Here is a 19,879-nt window from a genome sequence, read left to right as displayed (position 1 = left end):
TTGGGCATGCAGAAGTTTTCACGCCACACATTTTCATCCGCTACTCCTTCCACAAAGTTCTCCACCATCACTAGATCTCCAAGGTCTCGTTCACAGCCGTTTGGCTCGCCTCCGACGAATTGCTGCATCCAAAATGTGATAGAGGTTTTTACAGATCCTTCTCTGTTCACTAATACTATCTGTACATATCCTGTACATTTGGTGGAAAGACTCCTGTAAGTTTATTAGAGCTGCCAGAACAGCTTGAAGGTCCGACGCATGGAAATAATCCCACGTTTGTTTATTTCCCTGTACTGGAGCATGTATCTGACATAAACACATACGTGACGAGAGCAGATCAGATCAGAGTTTTGTGTCTTGTCAGTGTAGACGACACGCTACGGAGGAGAGGATTCAACTTTTACACTTTGGAGGGTGGTTTCAAATTTTTGCGTCTTTAAGCCCCAAAAACGCCGTCACCGTCTAAACGAAAGGCACTTCCGATAAAATATTTTGTCGTTTTCACCTGCGAGCGTCCTCGTGTGAATGGGGCCTTGATAATGCTCTTACTACTTCTACTGCTCTCACTACTACTGCTCCTACTACTGCTGCTGCTAGTCCTAGTAGTGCTACTACTGGTGCTGCTCGTGCTGCTACTCCTGTTCCTGGTAGTACTACTCCTCCTGCTACTCCTGCTGCTGCTCCTACTACTGCTGCTATTGCTCCTCCTAATAAAACATGTTTCAATGTGCTCCATGCTGTTTCTTGTAGCTGATTCCCTGTGTAGTGTCCTCCACCGTTAGCTGAGACCATCTCTTCTATTAGATCCAGGAGCCTCAGGACCTGTTCACGATCGTTGGTCTTGAGGTTGTTGAAGACCTGATATCTATTTCCAGCCTTCTTCAGGACCTCCTGCAGCTCAGGTCCAGCCTCCTCCAGCAGCTGTTGGATGTCTGACTTGACTTTGTCCCCGTGAGTGAAGAGGACGATGGTGTGCTTCCAGGCATCTTCCCCAAAGATCTCCTCCACCTTCCTGAAGGCGTCTCGTTCCTCTGCTGTGAAGGTCCCCAGTTTGATGACCAGCAGGATGGCGTGGGGCCCCGGGGCCAACATGTTGATGCATTTGGCGATCTCTCTCTGCACGGCATGCTCAGGTAACGACGTGCCAAAGAGTCCAGGAGTGTCGACGAGGGCCACCTGCCTTTGGAACACCTCATCTGTCTCCTTACGGCACAGAGTCACTGAGGAGAGAAAACAGATGCTATTTTAATCTCTTTATAAAACCTGATAAACAGGCAACAACAGTTTATCCGGCCTGCATGATCATACAAAACTGAGATCCTTTTGGTTTCCCTAATGTTCACATTGAATGATTCTGCAAAACACAATTTACATCCAGTTGAAGCCAGTTTAAAGTGCTGACTGAAGGCGTCCCATCCCAGTATAGTGTTCCCACTGGAGCTCTTCCCTGCTCCAGTATTCCCAACAAGAACCAGTCTCAAGTCTGAAAACAGAAAAAATAATGATGTAGAGCTCCCAGATGAAGTTAAGTATTAAATAGGTTGCCAAAGATGAAATGTATAAATATAGTTCAACAAACTGCCACATCTGTGCTGATACCATGGTGGGACAAATATAAAGTTTTTAACCTATCAAGGTTTATTTTGTTGCCTGTTTGTTTATTACTGTTACATACAAAGGATAGTTACAGTCAGAGTCATAAATAATACAAATCTGTCAGGAAATATAAAATCGATGTCACATATATGGGTAAAATAAAACAAATGTAAAAACTGTTAAACTCATGGAAGATTGAGACCTGGAGGAAAGTCCTTACTGCTTCTTCTTTTTCTTTCTGGATCTGTTGGAGAGAGGAGAGGTTAAACCAGAAACACTGAACAGACATTTAAAAACATGGTAACACTCCTCTATTGTCTCCTCTGCCCTACCTCCACTCAGCACCTCCTCCTCTCTGAAGGCTAATGATGCCACTGACTCACTCTGCTCCACTCTGAACTCATGTCTGAACAGGCTATGTTCTTTATTTACAAGGCCTGCTCGACCCAACCAATCCCACCCATGGTTGACTGATACCCTCCGATCACAGCGTACCAAGCTCAGAGCTGCTGAAAGAAAATGGCTCAAATCCAAACTTGCCGACGATCTCATAAACTATCAGACACTGTTGTCCTCATTCTCAGGCAGCATCACCGATGCAAAGACTGCTTTTTACAACGACAAAGTCAATAGTGTCACAGACACCCGGAAACTCTTTTCCACCTTCAAATCACTACTCAACCCTCCGCCTCCTCCTCCTCCTACCTGCCTCACCGCGGACACATTTGCATCCTTCTTTACAAGCAAAGTTGCAGCAATCAGCAGCCAATTCTCTGACCCCCATCGACTCCTAATTCTGTGACATGTAGAAGTCCTACTACATGTCTTTCTGTATCTCAGCTGGGCGGCACTTAATCAGTTGCTAGCACCTCATTTTCTGGCTTTACACCCCTCTCTGAGAGTGAGGTATCCAAACTGTTGACATGTAGCCATCCTACTACATGCTCATAGGACCCTATACCAACAAACCTTCAGTCCATTAGCCCAACCATCACGCCAGCTGTCACACATGTGATTAACGCCTCACTGTCCTCCGGCACTTTTCCCACTGCATTCAAAGCAGCTCGGGTAACACCTCTTCTCAAGAAACCCTCTCTCAACCCTGCTGAAGTCGAGAACTATCGTCCTGTCTCACTTCTTCCATTCTTATCCAAAACTATTGAACGGGCGGTCGCTAAGCAACTTTCAGAATTCCTCCTACAGAACAGTCTTCTTGATCCAAATCAATCTGGTTTCAAAAGCGGTCACTCAACTGAAACTGCTCTGTTGTCTGTGACAGAAGCCTTAAAAGAAGCAAGAACAACAGCAAAGTCCTCAGTTCTCATTCTGCGTGACTTGTCAGCTGCGTTTGACACAGTTGACCATGGCATCCTCCTCTCTACTCTCTCTAAAATGGGCATCTCTGGCTTGGCTCTGTCCTGGTTTGATTCCTACCTCAAAGGACGCTCATTCAGTGTATCCTGGCATGGACAGTTGTCTACTTTGTCTTGCCTCACCACAGGGGTTCCCCAGGGCTCAGTGCTGGGGTTCCCCAGGGCTCAGTGTTGGGGTCCCCCAGGGCTCAGTGCTGGGGCCCCTGCTATTCGCTATCTACACCACCTCTCTGGGTGAGGTTATCCGCTCACATGGCTTTTCCTATCACTGCTATGCAGATGACACTCAGCTCTATCTGTCATTTCCTCCTGATGACCCATTGGTCTCTGCACGGGTCTCTGATTCCTCTCTGACATCAACACATGGATGAAGGCACACCACCTCCAGCTGAACCTTTCAACAACTGAACTGCTGGTCCTCCCTGCTAAACCTACAATACACCACCACATCAACATCGTCATGACTCCCTGTGTCTTGCCCCTACCAGGTGGTGTGAAACTTAGGGGTGATGATTGATGACCAACTCACCTTTTCCAGTCATGTCGCCTCAGTTACCCGGTCATGCCGCTTTGCACTTTACAACATCCGAAAAATCAGACCTTACCTAACTCAACATGCCACTCAACTCCTGACACATGCTGTTGTCATCTCTAAACTCGACTACTGTAACGCCTCCTGACAGGCTGCCAGCCTGCACAATAAAACCGCTTCAGATGATCCAGAACGCGGCGGTGCTCCTGGTCTACAACCAGCGAAAAAGTCACATGTCACTCCGCTGCTCATTGAGCTCCACTGGCTACCTGTTGCAGCATCAAATTCAAATCTCTAATGCTGCCTACAAAGTTGTCTCCGGTACTGCTCCTACCTACCTGAACCTGATTCAGACATATGCTATCTCACGATCGTTGCGATCTTCCAATGAACGGTTCTGGCTCTGCCCCCCTTTGGGCCAAGGCAATCCAGACTCTTTGCATTTCTTGTTCCCCGCTGGTGGAACCACTACCAGTTCCTACCAGAGCAGGGCGTCCCTCTCTACCTTTAAAAACCTCCTGAAGACCTTCAGAGAGCATCTTCTCTCCTAGCACCACACAATAATTCTACTCCTCAAAGAATTGTCACTAGCACTTATTGATGCACTAATACCTCTTATTGCACTATACCTTGATTGTTTGCTTTTTACTCTTCCTGTAAGTCGCTTTGGATAAAAGCGTCTGCTAAATGACTAAATGTAAATGTAAATGTAAATGCAACACCTAAACAGAGTCATAAAGGATCAAGTGAAGTTATGGTGTTCTTGTTCTTATCTAACAGGGTGAAAGCAGACTGAAGACTGACTGAGATGTATAATAATATAAAACGTGTGAGGTCTTCAGCTTATATCAGATCCAGAATGAATTGAGCTGTTATACTCGCTAACCTCAGGTTTTAATATATATTCTCAGGTTTTAATGCATATTCTCAGGTTTTAATATATATTCTTAGGTTTTAATATATATTCTCAGGTTTCTATATATATTCTCAGGTTTCAATATATATTCACAGGTTTCAATATATATTCACAGGTTTCAATATATATTCTCAGACTTTTAATATATATTCTCAGGTTTTAATGTATATTCTCAGGTTTTAATGTATATTCTCAGATTTTTAATATACATTCTCAGGTTTCAATATATATTCTCAGGTTTTAATATATATTCTCAAACTTTTAATATATATTCTCAGGTTTTAATATATATTCTCAGATTTTTAATATACATTCTCAGGTTTCAATATACATTCTCAGGTTTCAATATATATTCTCAGGTTTCAATATATATTCTCAGACTTTTAATATGTATTCTCAGGTTTTAATGTATATTCTCAGATTTGAATATATATTCTCAGGTTTCTATATATATTATCAGGTTTCAATATATATTCACAGGTTTCAATATATATTATAGATAGATATATAGATAGATATATTTTATTTATCCCAAGGTTTCTATATATATTCTCATGTTTTAATATATAGTTTCAGGGTTTAATATATATTCTCAGGTTTCAATATATATTCACAGGTTTCAATATATATTATAGATAGATATATAGATAGATATACTTTATTTATCCCACGGTTTCTATGTATATTCTCATGTTTTAATATATAGTTTCAGGGTTTAATATATATTCTCAGGTTTTAATATATAGTTTCAGGTTTCTATATATATTCTCATGTTTTAATATATATTCTCAGGTTTTAATATATAGTTTCAGGTTTCTATATATATTCTCAGGTTTTAATATATATTCTCAGGGTTCAATATATATTCTCAGACTTTTAATATATATTCTCAGATTTTTTATATATATTCTCAGGTTTCAATATATATTATCAGGTTTTAATATATATTCTCAGACTTCTATTATATATTCTCAGACTTCTATTATATATTCTCAGGTTTTAATATATATTCTAAGACTTTTAATATATATTCTCTGGTTTCAATATATATTCTCAGATTTTCAATATATATTCTCAGGTTTTAATATATAGTTTCAGGTTTCTATATATATTCTCATGTTTTAATATACATTCTCAGGTTTTAATATATAGTTTCAGGTTTCTATATATATTCTCAGGTTTTAATATATATTCTCAGGGTTCAATATACATTCTCAGACTTTTAATATATATTCTCAGGTTTTTTATATATATTCTCAGGTTTTAATATATATTCTCAGGTTTCAATATATATTATGGGGTTTTAATATATATTCTCAGACTTTTAATATATATTCTCAGGCATCAATATATATTCTCAGGTTTTAATATATATTCTCAGACTTTTAATATATATTCTCTGGTTTCAATATATATATTGAAACCTGAGAATATATATATTCTCAGGTTTTATTATATATTCTCAGGCTTCTATATATCTTAGACATTAAATATATATTCTCAGGTTTAAATATATATTCTTAGACTTTTAACATATATCCTCAGGTTTTAATATATATTTTCAGACATTTAATATATATTCTCAGGTTTCAATAATTTTTTGGCTTTTAACATATATCCTCATGTTTCAATATATATTCTCAGGTTTTGAATCCATAATAATCTCCTCAACAGCATGCCATAATATATCATTACCATTATCCATTATCACCATTTACAATTTCATTGTAGGCTACAACCCCGATTCCACAAAAGTTGTGACTTTGTGTTAAATGTAATGCAAATCTCATAAACTCATATTTTATTCCCAATAGAAAATAAACAACATATCTGATGTTGAAAGTGACACATTTGATAATTTCATGGGAAATATGAGCTCATTTTGAATTCATGGCAACAACACGTCATAAAGCAGTTGGAACAGGACAATAAAAGGCTGCAGAGGAACAAATGTAAAGATGTAAAGATGGGCAGAGCTTCTCTTAGTAACACCTTTCTCACTCATTCTCACTTTGTTTGTTGTCAGTGAAAGTGAAAGTAACAGTCGGGAAAAATAGTTTTTCTAAAGCAACATTTAACGGTTCAACTTCTGTTCAGAGACTTTTATTAAAAGGAGAATCAGCTCAGTTACATTAATAACCGACTATAAAAACACTAAACAGTGAAAAAGATCATGAAATCAAACTTACTGTGAGGTAAACTCTCCGCCATCTCACCTGCTGTCGGACCTGTTATTGTTATTGCTATTAAAGAGCACAACAACTACAGTACGTAGTAAATGTTTCCGGTCTACAAAATAAAACTACAGTAATAAAACTATTTCAGGAGATATCCAAACCAGAGATTATATCTGTTGAGACAAATTAATTAACAAATAAATAACAAAAAAGATACAAAAAACTGTGAATGAACTTATTTTCAAGTCTTTCAACGCAGGGGATTTTATTTTGAAAGTCCTATTAGGAAGTAGTTTAGCTGAATTATGAGAAAGAAACAGAACTACTTTGTCTCTCTGCTCTCAGGTCTCTTCATAGTGAATCATTGATCCAGACTCATTTATGGCAATGTGAGTAAAATTAAAACCAAGAGCAGGATTCGATTAGGGACTGAAATTACAGTCACATGAACATTTTCATTTGCCAAGCTGGAGAATTAAAGTCTATGTTATTGTGTTTCTGTATATATATATATATGTGTATATATGTCTTATTTCCTGTTTTATTTTGAAATAGTAACTCTCCTTCCCCATGCGGCTTTTTGAGTCAGCAGTTTAGTTTTTCCTCCTTTTGGAGTGATTTTGTGTTCTTTATTATTTTCCCCCTTTAGTCCTGATCCAGTTTTTCATAGTGTTTTAGTAGAATCTTTTATTTTTCCTATCAGGTTTTGTTCTTCCCTTTTGGAGCGCTTTTAGTTTGTAGGAGTTTTTATTTTGTTGTTTTTCCCCTTATCTTAGATTAGCATTTATACAGTATAGTGTAAGATATATATAGTGTTTTCCTCCTTAGGAGAGACTTTTCTTTGTCTAGTTTCTACTCAGTCAGGTGTTTCATAGCTCTTTTCTTTCTCTCTGTGAGGACTTTCATTTGTCAAGATTGACTGGAGATATAAGAACATTTATTACCCAAAACTATAAACATTAATGATCTTCAATTGACAAACAAGAAATAAAACCTTGTTAATATTAACCTTGTTAATGTCTGAAACAGTTAAACCTTAGGAATTAGCTCTTCAAGTTTATTAATGTAACTTTATAATGTTATGTGAAGACGCTACATGTTTATGTATGAAGCTGGCTGGAGTGGAAACACCCGGTGGAGAGATGAATGTTCTCTGGTTTGTCCAGAGGATGGCGCTGTTAAACAACAAGGTGTAAACACTCCTGCAAACAGGACGCTCTATGTGATGGATGATGCAGCATTAATGGAATATCTTTGTGATAGAAATGCCCATTAATTACTCAGAAATGTGCACAGTTTTGCATATTTTACTCACTGTGTCCTTGTATTTCATTGCAATATACTGGTACATCTCAAAAAATTAGAATATCATGAAAAAGTTCAATACTTTTTTGTCAATCATTTCAGAAAGTGAAACTCATACATTATATAGATCAGGGGTCTCAAACTCAAATTACCTGGGGGCCGCTGGAGGCAGTATCAAAATGACCAAAAAAAGACACAAAATTATTGGAAAAAGAACCAAAATGACTAAAAAAAAGACACAAAATTACTTAAAAAAGACACAAAAAAAACACAAAAGACACAAAATTACTAACAAAAGACAGAAATAACCAAAAAAGAGACACAATATGACCCAAAAAATACACAAAATTACTAAAAAAGACACAAAATTATTGGAAAAAGAACCAAAATGACTAAAAAAAAGACACAAAATTACCACAACAAGACACAAAATGACCCAAAAAATACACAAAATTACTAAAAAAGACACATAATGACTAAAAAAAAGACACAAAATTACAAAAAAAAGATGCAAAATTACTAAGAAAAGACAAAAATAACCAAAAAATACACAAAATTACCCAAAAAAGACACAAGATTACCCCCAAAAGAGACAAAATGACATTCCATAACATTTCCACTTCTTGCGGTAACAACAACACGGCAGATAATAATAATAATAATAGTAATAATAATAATAATAATAATAACAATAATAATAATAATAATAAACGCTCGGGTAGCAGCTGCCTTTCTTTTTGTTAACGTCGTCATAGAAACAAGGTAAACAAAGCTCCAGCTGGAGCAGTAAAGGGACCTTCCACACAACATTCATATAAAACTCACATTAAACTTTCATATCAAGGTGGGGGCCACAAAATATCACCACGAGGGCCACAATTGGCCTGCGGGCCGCCAGTTTGAGCCCCCTGATGTAGATAGACATGGCGATGGTTTGTCTTTGTTTGTCTTTTTTGGTCATTTGTGTCATTTTGTGTCTGTTGTTGTGTTTTTTTTTAGTTATTTTGTGTCTTTTTTTGGTCATTTTGTGTCTTTTTTTGGTTTACTCCATGCTTTGGCGCTTTTGGAGACTCTAGAGGGTTAAACACAAATGTCAGGCTTCTGAATTTCTATACATCAATACTTCCTGAAAGAAACAGCCAATGATGTTTCATAACTCAGGTATTAGAAAAATCCACCTGGAGGCGTGGCGGCGAAGAGAACCTCCACTTTGGGGCTGAAATGAAGAAATTGCTGGCAGAATTTTCATTCCTTTAGGTGATATGTCCAAACAAACACTTGTGACATAGCTGTGACTCTTCAGCTGAAGTTTTTTACTGGCAGAAAAATGTTTAAAGTTTATATACTATCACACAGATACAATAAGGTTAAAGGTTAAAGTGTGAAATGCTTATTATCTCATATTTTAACATCACAATAAAAGTCTCATGATTCAAATGTCTTCTTGATCTTTTATTTTATTGTGTAAACAGGAAGTGGTTCACCATCAGAAACTTAAACATTTCATCATACAAACATAAGTCACAGATGGATCAATAAACATGGAGAACAAGTCAAAGGAGAAACAAAAAGACAACTGTTTTTTTCCTGTGCCAAGACTTTCCCAGAGGCGACTCCCCTCCCCCACCTGGACGGGACCCCCCAAGTCACCTGAGCATCCAACCCTCACAGATTCTTAGTTAGGTTCTTTATTGTCCCCAAAGGGATAATTGTTTTCACACAGTCAGGTTGTTTCAGCACAGCATACATTTAAAAAAGGCACAGCACAGTGTAACAACACTGTGTAGCACACACGTACCAAATACCCTCTATTCCCTTTATATACAACAGATAACAGTTAACCAGTTATATATACATATATGTATATATATATGTATATGTATGTATACACGCACGCACACGCACGCACACACACATACAGCTGTGATGCCTCTGTGCAAATCGTTTATCATTTATGTTTTTCTTTGTTGTTATCTGCGCTGTATGTCTGCTGTCTCTACTTGTGGTCCACATGGTGTAGTGTATTTGTCCCTCATGTCACCTTGTTTGTTACGTAATTTCACCAGTAAATAAATAAATACATTCAAAAAAAGATAACAGATAACCCCTCTTCCCACATATATCACAGAAAAACATATAAAAACATAGACAGCAGCAAATATGACATCCATTCATGACCCCTCACATGACAGATAACAAGCCTCACCAGAAAATTATATATATATAATATATATATATATTTTTTTTTAACCTTTATTTAACCAGGAAATATCCCATTGAGATTAAGAACCTCTTTTTCAAGGGAGCCCTGGCCAAGAGGCAGCAAACACAAAATACAGTTACATATTTACATAAGACACAGACCTAAAACGTGTCATGAGAAACAAGTGCATGTTGTGGAATTGGCCTCAATAACTCTTAGTTTGGATTTAAAAGTGCTCAAAGAAACTAAGTCAGTTAGTTTCCAGTCTTTCTGGAGCATATTCCAGCATAAAGTGCAGAGTAAACAAATGCCCTTTTACCCAACCCCTTGGAGTGGCCAGAGCAGGCCATCCTACCCCAGAGTATCATTCACAATGGTGAGTGGACATCTTACAGCTAGTAATGAACCTCAAAGAAGCTGATAAACAGGATCAATCATTCTAAAACATGGAGCAGCAGCATTCATGTACTAAAGATCTCCGTAATCCAACACAGATGAATATGTTGCAGTGACAAGACGCTGTTTTACATTAAAAGAAAAACACAACTTATTTCGAAAATAAAAACCCAATTTTTGCCTCAGCTTCTTCACAAGATTTTCTATGTGTGGCTTGAAGGTGAGTGAGTCATCAGTTAAGACTCCTCAGTATTTATACATATGAACCAACTCTATTTCGCTGTCCTCAAGAGTGGACACTGGGGGAACCATTTGAGGCAATTTTTTACTGTTAGAAAATAACATAAGTTTTGTTTTATCGGAATTGAGAACCAGTTTCAAGTGAATTAATGAGTTTTGTACAGCTACAAAAGCTTTCTGCAAAGATTCAATAGCCTGAACAAGAGTTGATCCACAGCAGTAAATAACTGTGTCGTCAGCATATAAATGCACATTTGCATCGGACACATTTAGACCCAAGTCATTGATATAAATGATAAATAAGAGGGGCCCCAAAACAGAACCCTGTGGCACCCCTTGTGGACAGTAACAAATTCAGAACACAGACCATCATATTTAATGCATTGGGACCTATTACTGAGATAATTTTAGAAACAAACAATTGTGTGCTCTGAAAATCCTGAGTGACGCAGTCTAAGTTTTAAAATATCATGATCGACGGTGTCAAACGCTTTTGACAAATCAGTAAAAAGAGATGCACATTGTATTTTTTTGTCTACAGTAATGTAATTTACCACCTTCATTGCTGCTGTGATGGTACTATGTTTTTTTCCTGAAGCCAGATTGATGTTTTGATAGAATATCATTTGAATACAAAAACTAATTTACTTGCTCACTAACAAGAGCTTCAAGAATTTTTGCCAAAATTGAGAGGTTGGATATTGGTCTTATAATTTGGATTGCAGGGTCACCCCCTTTTAATAATGGGAGGACAAAAGCCGATTTGCACAAAGAAGGTATGTCATTTTTTTCGACTGTGAGGTCAAACAGGATTGTAAGAGGCTCTGCCACAGAGTCGGCTGCCAATTTTAGAAAATAAGAATCTATCAAATCTGGGCCAGAAGGTTTTCTCTGATCTAATGTTTTGAGGGCTTTATGGACTTCTTGCACAGAAAAAGTAACAAGATTAAAAGGCTCTCCAGTGTAAGTTGGCAGACTTGTGCAGGGTTTCACAGTGACAGTTCTAAGAGAGTCAAACAAAGAGCCAGATTTTATAAAATGCTTATTAAAACAATTTAAAATCTCAATTTTGTTTTAAGTAGGAGTAGAGCCGTTTAAAATATAGGTAGGTAGCACCAGAGTGCTTTTACTCACTGAAAGTGACTTTATGACTTTCCAAAATTTCTGTGGATTGTTTAGGTTTTCAGTTGTCACAGACAAATAATATTCTGATTTGGCTTTTTTAATGAAGGAAGAGCTTTTGTTCCGTAATTGTCTGAAAATAGACCAATCTATGGGAGAGTCTGTTTTTCTTGCCTTGGCCCAAGCTTGGTTACGCTCATGAATAGCATCTGCCAGCTCTGGAGAGAACCATTGGTTTTCTCGTCCCTTAACCCTGTACTTCCTTAAAGGGGCATGTTTATTTACAATTTGCATAAAAATGTCCAATCCGTCTCTACATCTGGTATCAGCCCTATCTTCTTCCAATCAACACAGGACAAGTCGTGATGATAAGCTTGCTCATTAAAATGTTTAAGATTCCTCTTATAAATTATACGAGGTTTGGATTTGGGGACCTTGGTGTTTCTAATAGCAGCAACAACACAGTGATCACTTAAATCATTACAGAAAACACCCAGGGACGAAAATTTATGAGATTTTATGATAATTTATGATATTAGTTACAATCAAGTCGATCAAAGTGGACTTCTCAGGATTTTTGAGGTTTGGTCGAGTGGGTAAATTTACCAACTGGTAAAGATTAAAAGAATCACAAAAAGATTTAAAATAATTTGAAACTGTATTAAGCCAGTCCCAGTTTAAATCACCAGCCAAAAGAAGTTCACTGTAATTCAGTTTGGACAAAAGATGCTTTAAGGATTGAAACGCTTCACTGGGGGCTGATGGAGGCCTATAATAGTCTGTGTTCACCTGGTGCTCCCTTCCCTCCATGTGTTCCAATAGTCTGTATTCACCTGGTGCTCCCTTCCCTCCATGTGTTCCAATAGTCTGTGTTTCCTTGTCTTGATCCAGTGTGTTTGACCCCTTCACCATACCGGCCAGTTAACTCCTTCTTGCTACAGTTTGTCTTGTTTTCGCCCTTTTGGATTCTTCGCAAGAGTGATTTTCCTTTGTAATTTATTAGTTTAGTGCAGTTCTTAGTTTCGTAGTTTTTTGAGTCAGCCGTTCTGTTTTTCCTCCTCTTGGAGTGATTTTGTGACCTTTATTCTACTCTCATCCTCTTCATCTCGCATTTCATCCCATCCCCCTCCCCTCCTACTCAGTCACAAAGCCCATCTCTATCTCGTAAGAAACTATTCTAAATTCATACATCTATTGGTGGGCTTCTTGTTAGTGAAACACTTATTTAGAGCTGTGTTTATAAAGGAAGCAGTCAGATATAAAGGAGCAGCAGGTGAACCAATGACTGTGTTCCTCACAGTTATTTTCACATTCTCATCTGATTTATGTATCATCATCACTGAGCTATCTGCTGGTGACCAGAACGAACTACAGCTGCTCAATGAGTACAAATGATAAACTTAGTGTTTCGAGCAGGAAAACACTCTGACTGCCAGCCGTCCACTGGAGCGCTAATGTTGTGTTTCCTGACAGAAAGTGTCCTTAGGGTTTGGAAAAGTTTGTGGTTTGGATTTGATAATGTATATTTGGAAAGTAATGTGAAGGTGTAGTGTGTGATTGTTGAAGAAGAGTTGATTGTTGAGTCTATTTCCCAATAAATGTAGTTTTATTTTAGGTTGTCCCTAAAACGGCGGAATATACCTGCATAGTGCTTTTCAGCCATCAAGACCCCTCAACGTACTTTAACTACAAACACATACTGCTGAAGGAGGCTACCAAAAACGATTTAATACTGCTCGTACTACTGCTACTCCTGCTGTTGCTACTGCTGCTACTACTCCTCCTCCTGCTGCTCGTACTACTGCTGCTCGTACTGCTGCTGCTCCTCCTGCTGCTGCTGCTCCTCCTCCTGCTGCTGCTGCTCCTCCTCCTGCTGCTCGTACTGCTGCTGCTCCTCCTCCTGCTGCTGCTGCTGCTCCTAATGCTGCTGCTCCTGCTGCTGCTGCTCCTCCTGCTGCTGCTAGTGCTGCTACTGCTCCTCCTCTTCCTGCTCCTACTCCTCCTGCTGCTTGTACTGCTGCTCCTCCTGCTGCGGCTCCTCTTGCTGCTACTCCTCCTACTGCTGCTCCTCCTCCTGCTGCTACTACTCCTACTGCTACTACTCCTGCTGCTACTCCTCCAATCACTAAAAATCGTTCTATTCTGTTCCATGCTGTTTCTTGTGGATGACTCCCTGTGTAGTGTCCTCCACCGTTAGCTGAGACCATCTCTTCTATTAAATCCAGGAGCCTCAGGACCTGTCCACGATCGTTGGTCTTGAGGTTGTTGAAGACCTGATATCTATTTCCAGCCTTCTTCAGGACCTCCTGCAGCTCAGGTCCAGCCTCGTCCAGCAGCTGTTGGATGTCTGACTTGACTTTGTCCCCGTGAGAGAAGAGGATGATGGTGTGCTTCCAGGCATCTTCCTCAAAGATCTCCTCCACCTTCCTGACGGCGTCTCGTTCCTCTGCTGTGAAGGTCCCCAGTTTGATGACCAGCAGGATGGCGTGGGGCCCCAGGGCCGACATGTTGATGCATTTGGCAATCTCTCTCTGCACGTCATGCTCAGGTAATGAAGTGTCAAAGAGTCCAGGAGTGTCGATGAGGGTCACCTGCCTGTCGAACACCTCACCTGTCTCCTCACAGCAAAGCCTGGTCACTGAGGAGAGAAAACAGATGCTACTTTAATCTCTTTATAAAACCTGATAAACAGGCAACAACAGTTTATCCGGCCTGCATGATCATACAGAACTGAGTTCCTTTTGGTCTCCATTATGTTCACATTGAATGATTCTGCAAAACACAATTTACATCCAATGTCACCATTCAGTAGCAAAGCAGGTACAATAGTACATGATTGTTGATACCTGCAGCCAGAGTTCTTCTCTATACACCTACAGTCATCTCATGGTGGAGTTTACAATAGTTTGAAACAATAAGAGTGTTGGGATCACATGTGGATCATGGGTTCATTTGTGTGTTTGAACTGATGTGGATTAATTGCAGCAGCATTTCCATTCACCTTTCAAAAAGGCATTTTAACCCCCATTTTGGTTCTCTGGCCCAGCGTTTATGACTCCTACTGTTCACCTCATTGGGCAGGAGACCTGTGACACTAATGAATGACACTTTACATTCACATTTAATCTTCTACAGAAGTTGGACTTACACGCCAATTGAATCCTATTGGCCAGTTACCTATGACATGGACAGCATCTGTCTTCTTATAATTTTTCAAATATAATATAACAGCCTCATAGGTCTGGGTCCCCCAGAGACTAGAACCCCCTCCCCTCTTCTTGTCACCTCCTGTATCTCAGGTTGAGGCCTCTCTGCAGAGAGCTCCCTCTTTACAAGGACACCTGCAATTCTGATCTACCCTGCTGTCAAGGTTGCATTAATGGATGCAAAGTTCATTGCAACCGCCAGAGAAGACTTCCCCAACAAACATTGACGGGCGAAACTTGCAAGGACTTAAGTACAATTACTAATTGACCTGTAATCAATGATTTGGTTTATGTGTGTTTTTAAGTATTATTGTTGTGATATTTGTGTAGCTACATCACTTGAAGTTGTATCTTCATCTTGCTTTGCACTGACACAAAGTCATACATGCAAAGTAACTTTACTAACTTCTTTGATTTGCTCAAACACTGATTCACATATAAAATACTTTATACTACTTTATAATAAAATACTGGCTTTTAACAAACACACTGTTTTGTAGAAGCTCACACAGCTAGGCCTGTCATGATAATTACTATATCATCTTATCGTTCGATATATAAAAATGGACACGATAGTTTTTGTGGACTCAATAATTATTGTTTACATGCGTGTTTGTTTACATAAGCCATCAACATTTTCGACAATCACGCTGCTTCTGTCCCTTTTCTTGTCGCTCAACCTGCTCTGTAGGAGGCACGGCTCACACACACACACACACACACACCGCCGGTTATTGTAAACAACCAGCATGCTAACTGTACACAGAGTGTCCGGTGCTTGTTGTAAACAGAGATCGCTAAGTGAACACCTCCTGCAGCAGCAGCACATACACACTGTACTGCTACAGAGCTAACTGTTAGCCTGTTAGCACATACACGCTGTACTGCTACAGAGCTAACTGTTAGCCTGTTAGCACATACACGCTGTACTGCTACAGAGCTAACTGTTAGCCTGTTAGCACATACACGCTGTACTGCTACAGAGCTAACTGTTAGCCTGTTAGCACATACACACTGTAATGCAACAGAGCTAACTGTTAGCCTGTAAGCACATACACACTGTAATGCAACAGAGCTAACTTTTAGCCTGTTAGCACATACACACTGTACTGCTACAGAACTAAATGTTAGCCTATTAGCACTAACTGACCTGCCTCTTAGGCAGGTGCCTCTTAAAGGAGCCACGCCTCCCTTACAGTGGACACATTATAGTGCAGACTTTTTGTGCTTTTTCAGTAATACTGCAAATGTTTGACAGGCAGAAGCATTGCCCAAAAAATCTCCAAAACAGCGGCTTATATATTATTTATAATAAATAATAATATAATATTTATCTCATTGCAGTTTCTGTTAACAGAGCCCAAGAGTAGGCCTGGGACGATAACAAATTTTGCTGGACGATATATTGTCCCACAAATTATTGCCGATAAACAATATTATTGTCAACATGATAACATATCATAATAATGCACACCCTTTCAAATACAATACACTTTTATTTCTCAGTGTTTTTCACCATTGTAATTGTAATTTTGAGAACGTTTAAATATCCTAAATAAATAAAACAAACTTTTTTTTTTTTAAAGGGCAGCATTTATTTTGCGATGTAGCAAACTCCACTTTCTGTGAGCGCACATCGTTTATATTTACTTTGTCGACCAGTGTTGACTGTCGGGACGAAGGCTCTGCATCTCCAGGTGCAGTTTTTTTCCCCAGCTGGGAAAACTGGGTCGGGTGGTTCTGCTTTAGATGGGCATGCAAGTTTGTTGTGGTGGCTTTTTTTTGCTGCCACCACTTTTGAACAAATTGGGCATACAGGCTGGTCCGTGTGTTGATGGGCTCACCTTTTTCATTCGGTTTGAAACCGACATATTCCCACACCGGGGCTGTGGCATTTGGCTTTGCAATCATCTTTTTTCCTGGCGTTGCTCCGCACGAGGCTCACCTGCTGCACTCTGTGTGTAGCCAATGCTAGCGGCCCAGCCTTCCCCACAGAGACAAAGAGACTGGATGATGACAGGAGGGTTCACTCCGCTCATTCTGCTATGGAACAAAAGAGATCGAGCACAGAGTGAACCCTCTTGTCATCCAGCCTGCTTGGAGGCAACAGACGAGGAAAACAAACACGCATGCGCATGGCGATATATCGAGGCCGGCAAAATTATTGAGTTCATTTAATTTATCGTGCGATTAATTGATTTATTGATTATCGGCCCAGGCCTACCCAAGAGTCTATTTTATTTGTTTTGATAGTTTATTTGTTTATGTTTTATTTATCTAGGAGGTTTTAATATTTATATTCCACATTTCAATTCCAGTGTTTAATATTCTTGAGATTTAAAAATGCATTGCTGATAAACTATCGTTTATCGTGATAGTTTCTGGGAAAATATGTCGTCTTAAAAAATATGTTATCATGACAGGTCTACACACAGCAGCACATGGCCATTGTCCTCCACAGAAAAGGCCACTCCACACCATCATGATTTATGACTCTTTCTTCTAAAACATGTAGCTTCACACATACGTAGCCTTATTAATAACTCTGATAGCCATCTAACCACACTTTTGAACCGTGAGACCCACACAAGTGTTTAGTGCTCAGGTTCATCCTTAAATATCTGACATCTTAATGGGAGGGTTAGCATTTATGGTAACGCCCTTTTTTACATTTTCAATGCTCCGGCATGAGGTATCCTACATTAATGGTGCCCCGTGTGAGGCATCCTATAACTGTTTGAGATAAATCCCTACATTAATGGTGCTCCGTGTGAGGCATCCTATAACTGTTTGAGATAAAATCCCTACATTAGTGGTGCCCCGTGCAAAGTATCATTTATTTATAAAAGATCCACCCTAAATCCCAACAAGAGTGTGTGATTGTGTGTTACCTGAGGACTGACTGAAGGCGTCTCTTCCCAGTATGGTGTTCCCACTGGAGCTCCTCCCTGCTCCAGTATTCCCAACAAGAACCAGTCTCAAGCCTGAAAACAGAAAAAATAATGATGTAGAGCTCCCAGATTAAGTTTAGTATAAAATAGGTTGCCAAAGATGAAATGTATAAACATAGTTCAACAAACTGCCACATGTCAACAAATTAAAACACATTTATATATCAGACCTGTATCAGACCTCAACCATTTTTGGGAAACACATCATGACATTTAGTTTCTGTTTATAAGAATTCAAGAAATCTGTGCTGATACCATGGTGGAACAAATTAAGATTTATTTTTTTCCCTTAAAACTTTGTTTAAAAAATAGAGATTGTATTTCTTTCCAGGACATGATGTGAGAACTTTGCCTGTTTGTGTATTATAGTTACATACAAAGGATAGTTACACTCAGAGTCATAAATAATACAAATCTGTCAGGAAATATAAAATCTATGTCACACATATGGGTAAAATAAAACAAATGTATATAAAAACTGTTAAACTCATGGAAGATTCAGACCTGGAGGAATGTCCTTACTGCTTCTTCTTTTTCTTTCTGGATCTGTTGGAGAGAGGAGAGGTTAAACCAGAAACACTGAACAAACACTTAAAAACATGGTAACACCTAAACAGAGTGGTAAAGGATCAAGTGAAGTTATGGTGTTCTCGTTCTTATCTAACAGGGTGAGATGTTTAATAATGTAAAACGTGTGAGGTCTTCAGCTTATATCAGATCCAGAATGTACTGAGCTGTTATACTCGCTAACCCTCGGGTTTTAATATATATTCTCAGGTTTTAATATATATTCTCAGACGTTTAATATATATATTGTCAGGTTTCAAAATATATTCTCATACTTTTAATGTATATTCTCAGGTTTTAATATATATTCTCAGGTTTTAATATATATTCTCAGACGTTTAATATATATATTCTCAGGTTTCAAAATATATTCTCATACTTTTAATGTATATTCTCAGGTTTTAATACATTTTCTCAGGTTTTAATATATATTCTCAGACTTTTAATATATATTCTCAGACTTTTAACATGTATTCTCAGGTTTGTATATATATTCTCAGGTTTTAATATATTTTCTCTAGTTTTAATATATATTCTCAGGTTTAAATAAATATATTCTCAGGTTTCAATGTATATTCTCAGACTTTTAATATATATTCTCAGGTTTTAATATATTTTCTCAGGTTTTAATATATTTTCTCTGGTTTTAATATATATTCTCAGGTTTTATTATATATTCTCTGACATTTAATATTTATTCTCAGGTTTCAATATATATTGTCAGGTTTTGAATCCATATAATAATTTCCTGAACAGCATGCCATAATATAATTACCATTATCCATTATCGTCATTTACAATTTAATTGTAGGCTACAAACCCGATTCCACAAAAGTTGTGACGCTGTGTTAAATGTACTGCAAATCTCATAAACTACATATCTGATGTTGAATATGACACATTTGATAATTTCATGGGAAATATGAGCTCATTTTGAATCCATGCCAGCAACACGTCATAAAGCAGTTGGAACAGGACAATAAAAGGCTGCAGAGTAATAAATGTAAAGATGTAAAGATGGACAGAGCTTTTCTCAATAACACCTTTCTCACTCTCATTCTCACTTTGTTTGGGTGAAAAATAAACTGGTTTCTTGCGCCTTGTTGTCAGTGAAAGTGAAAGTAACAGACGGGAAAAATAGTTTTTCTAAAGCAACATTTAACGGTTTAACTTCTGTTCAGAGACTTTTATTAAAAGGAGAATCAGCTCAGTTATATTAATAACCGACTATAAAAACACTAAACAGTGAAAAAGATCATGAAATCAAACTTACTGTGAGGTAAACTCTCCGCCAT

At 38.3% G+C, this 19,879-nt stretch overlaps 1 protein-coding gene across 1 annotated transcript; it reads right to left on the bottom strand.

Moving 5' to 3' along the window:
• Positions 1 to 501: 501 nt before the first annotated feature.
• On the bottom strand, positions 502 to 19,879 carry LOC131990112 (GTPase IMAP family member 8-like). Its single transcript, XM_059355515.1, has 7 exons — positions 19,858 to 19,879; positions 18,519 to 18,563; positions 17,966 to 18,056; positions 13,876 to 14,518; positions 1,774 to 1,840; positions 1,373 to 1,483; positions 502 to 1,220 (listed from the first exon to the last, which is right to left on the bottom strand). The coding sequence occupies exons 1-7, from the start codon at positions 19,877 to 19,879 to the stop codon at positions 502 to 504; spliced, it is 1,698 nt and encodes a 565-aa protein (XP_059211498.1).

Source organism: Centropristis striata, chromosome 17 (assembly GCF_030273125.1).
Source record: "Centropristis striata isolate RG_2023a ecotype Rhode Island chromosome 17, C.striata_1.0, whole genome shotgun sequence".
Taxonomy (NCBI): domain Eukaryota; kingdom Metazoa; phylum Chordata; class Actinopteri; order Perciformes; family Serranidae; genus Centropristis; species Centropristis striata.
This window is presented reverse-complemented; position numbering and strand designations above follow the sequence as displayed.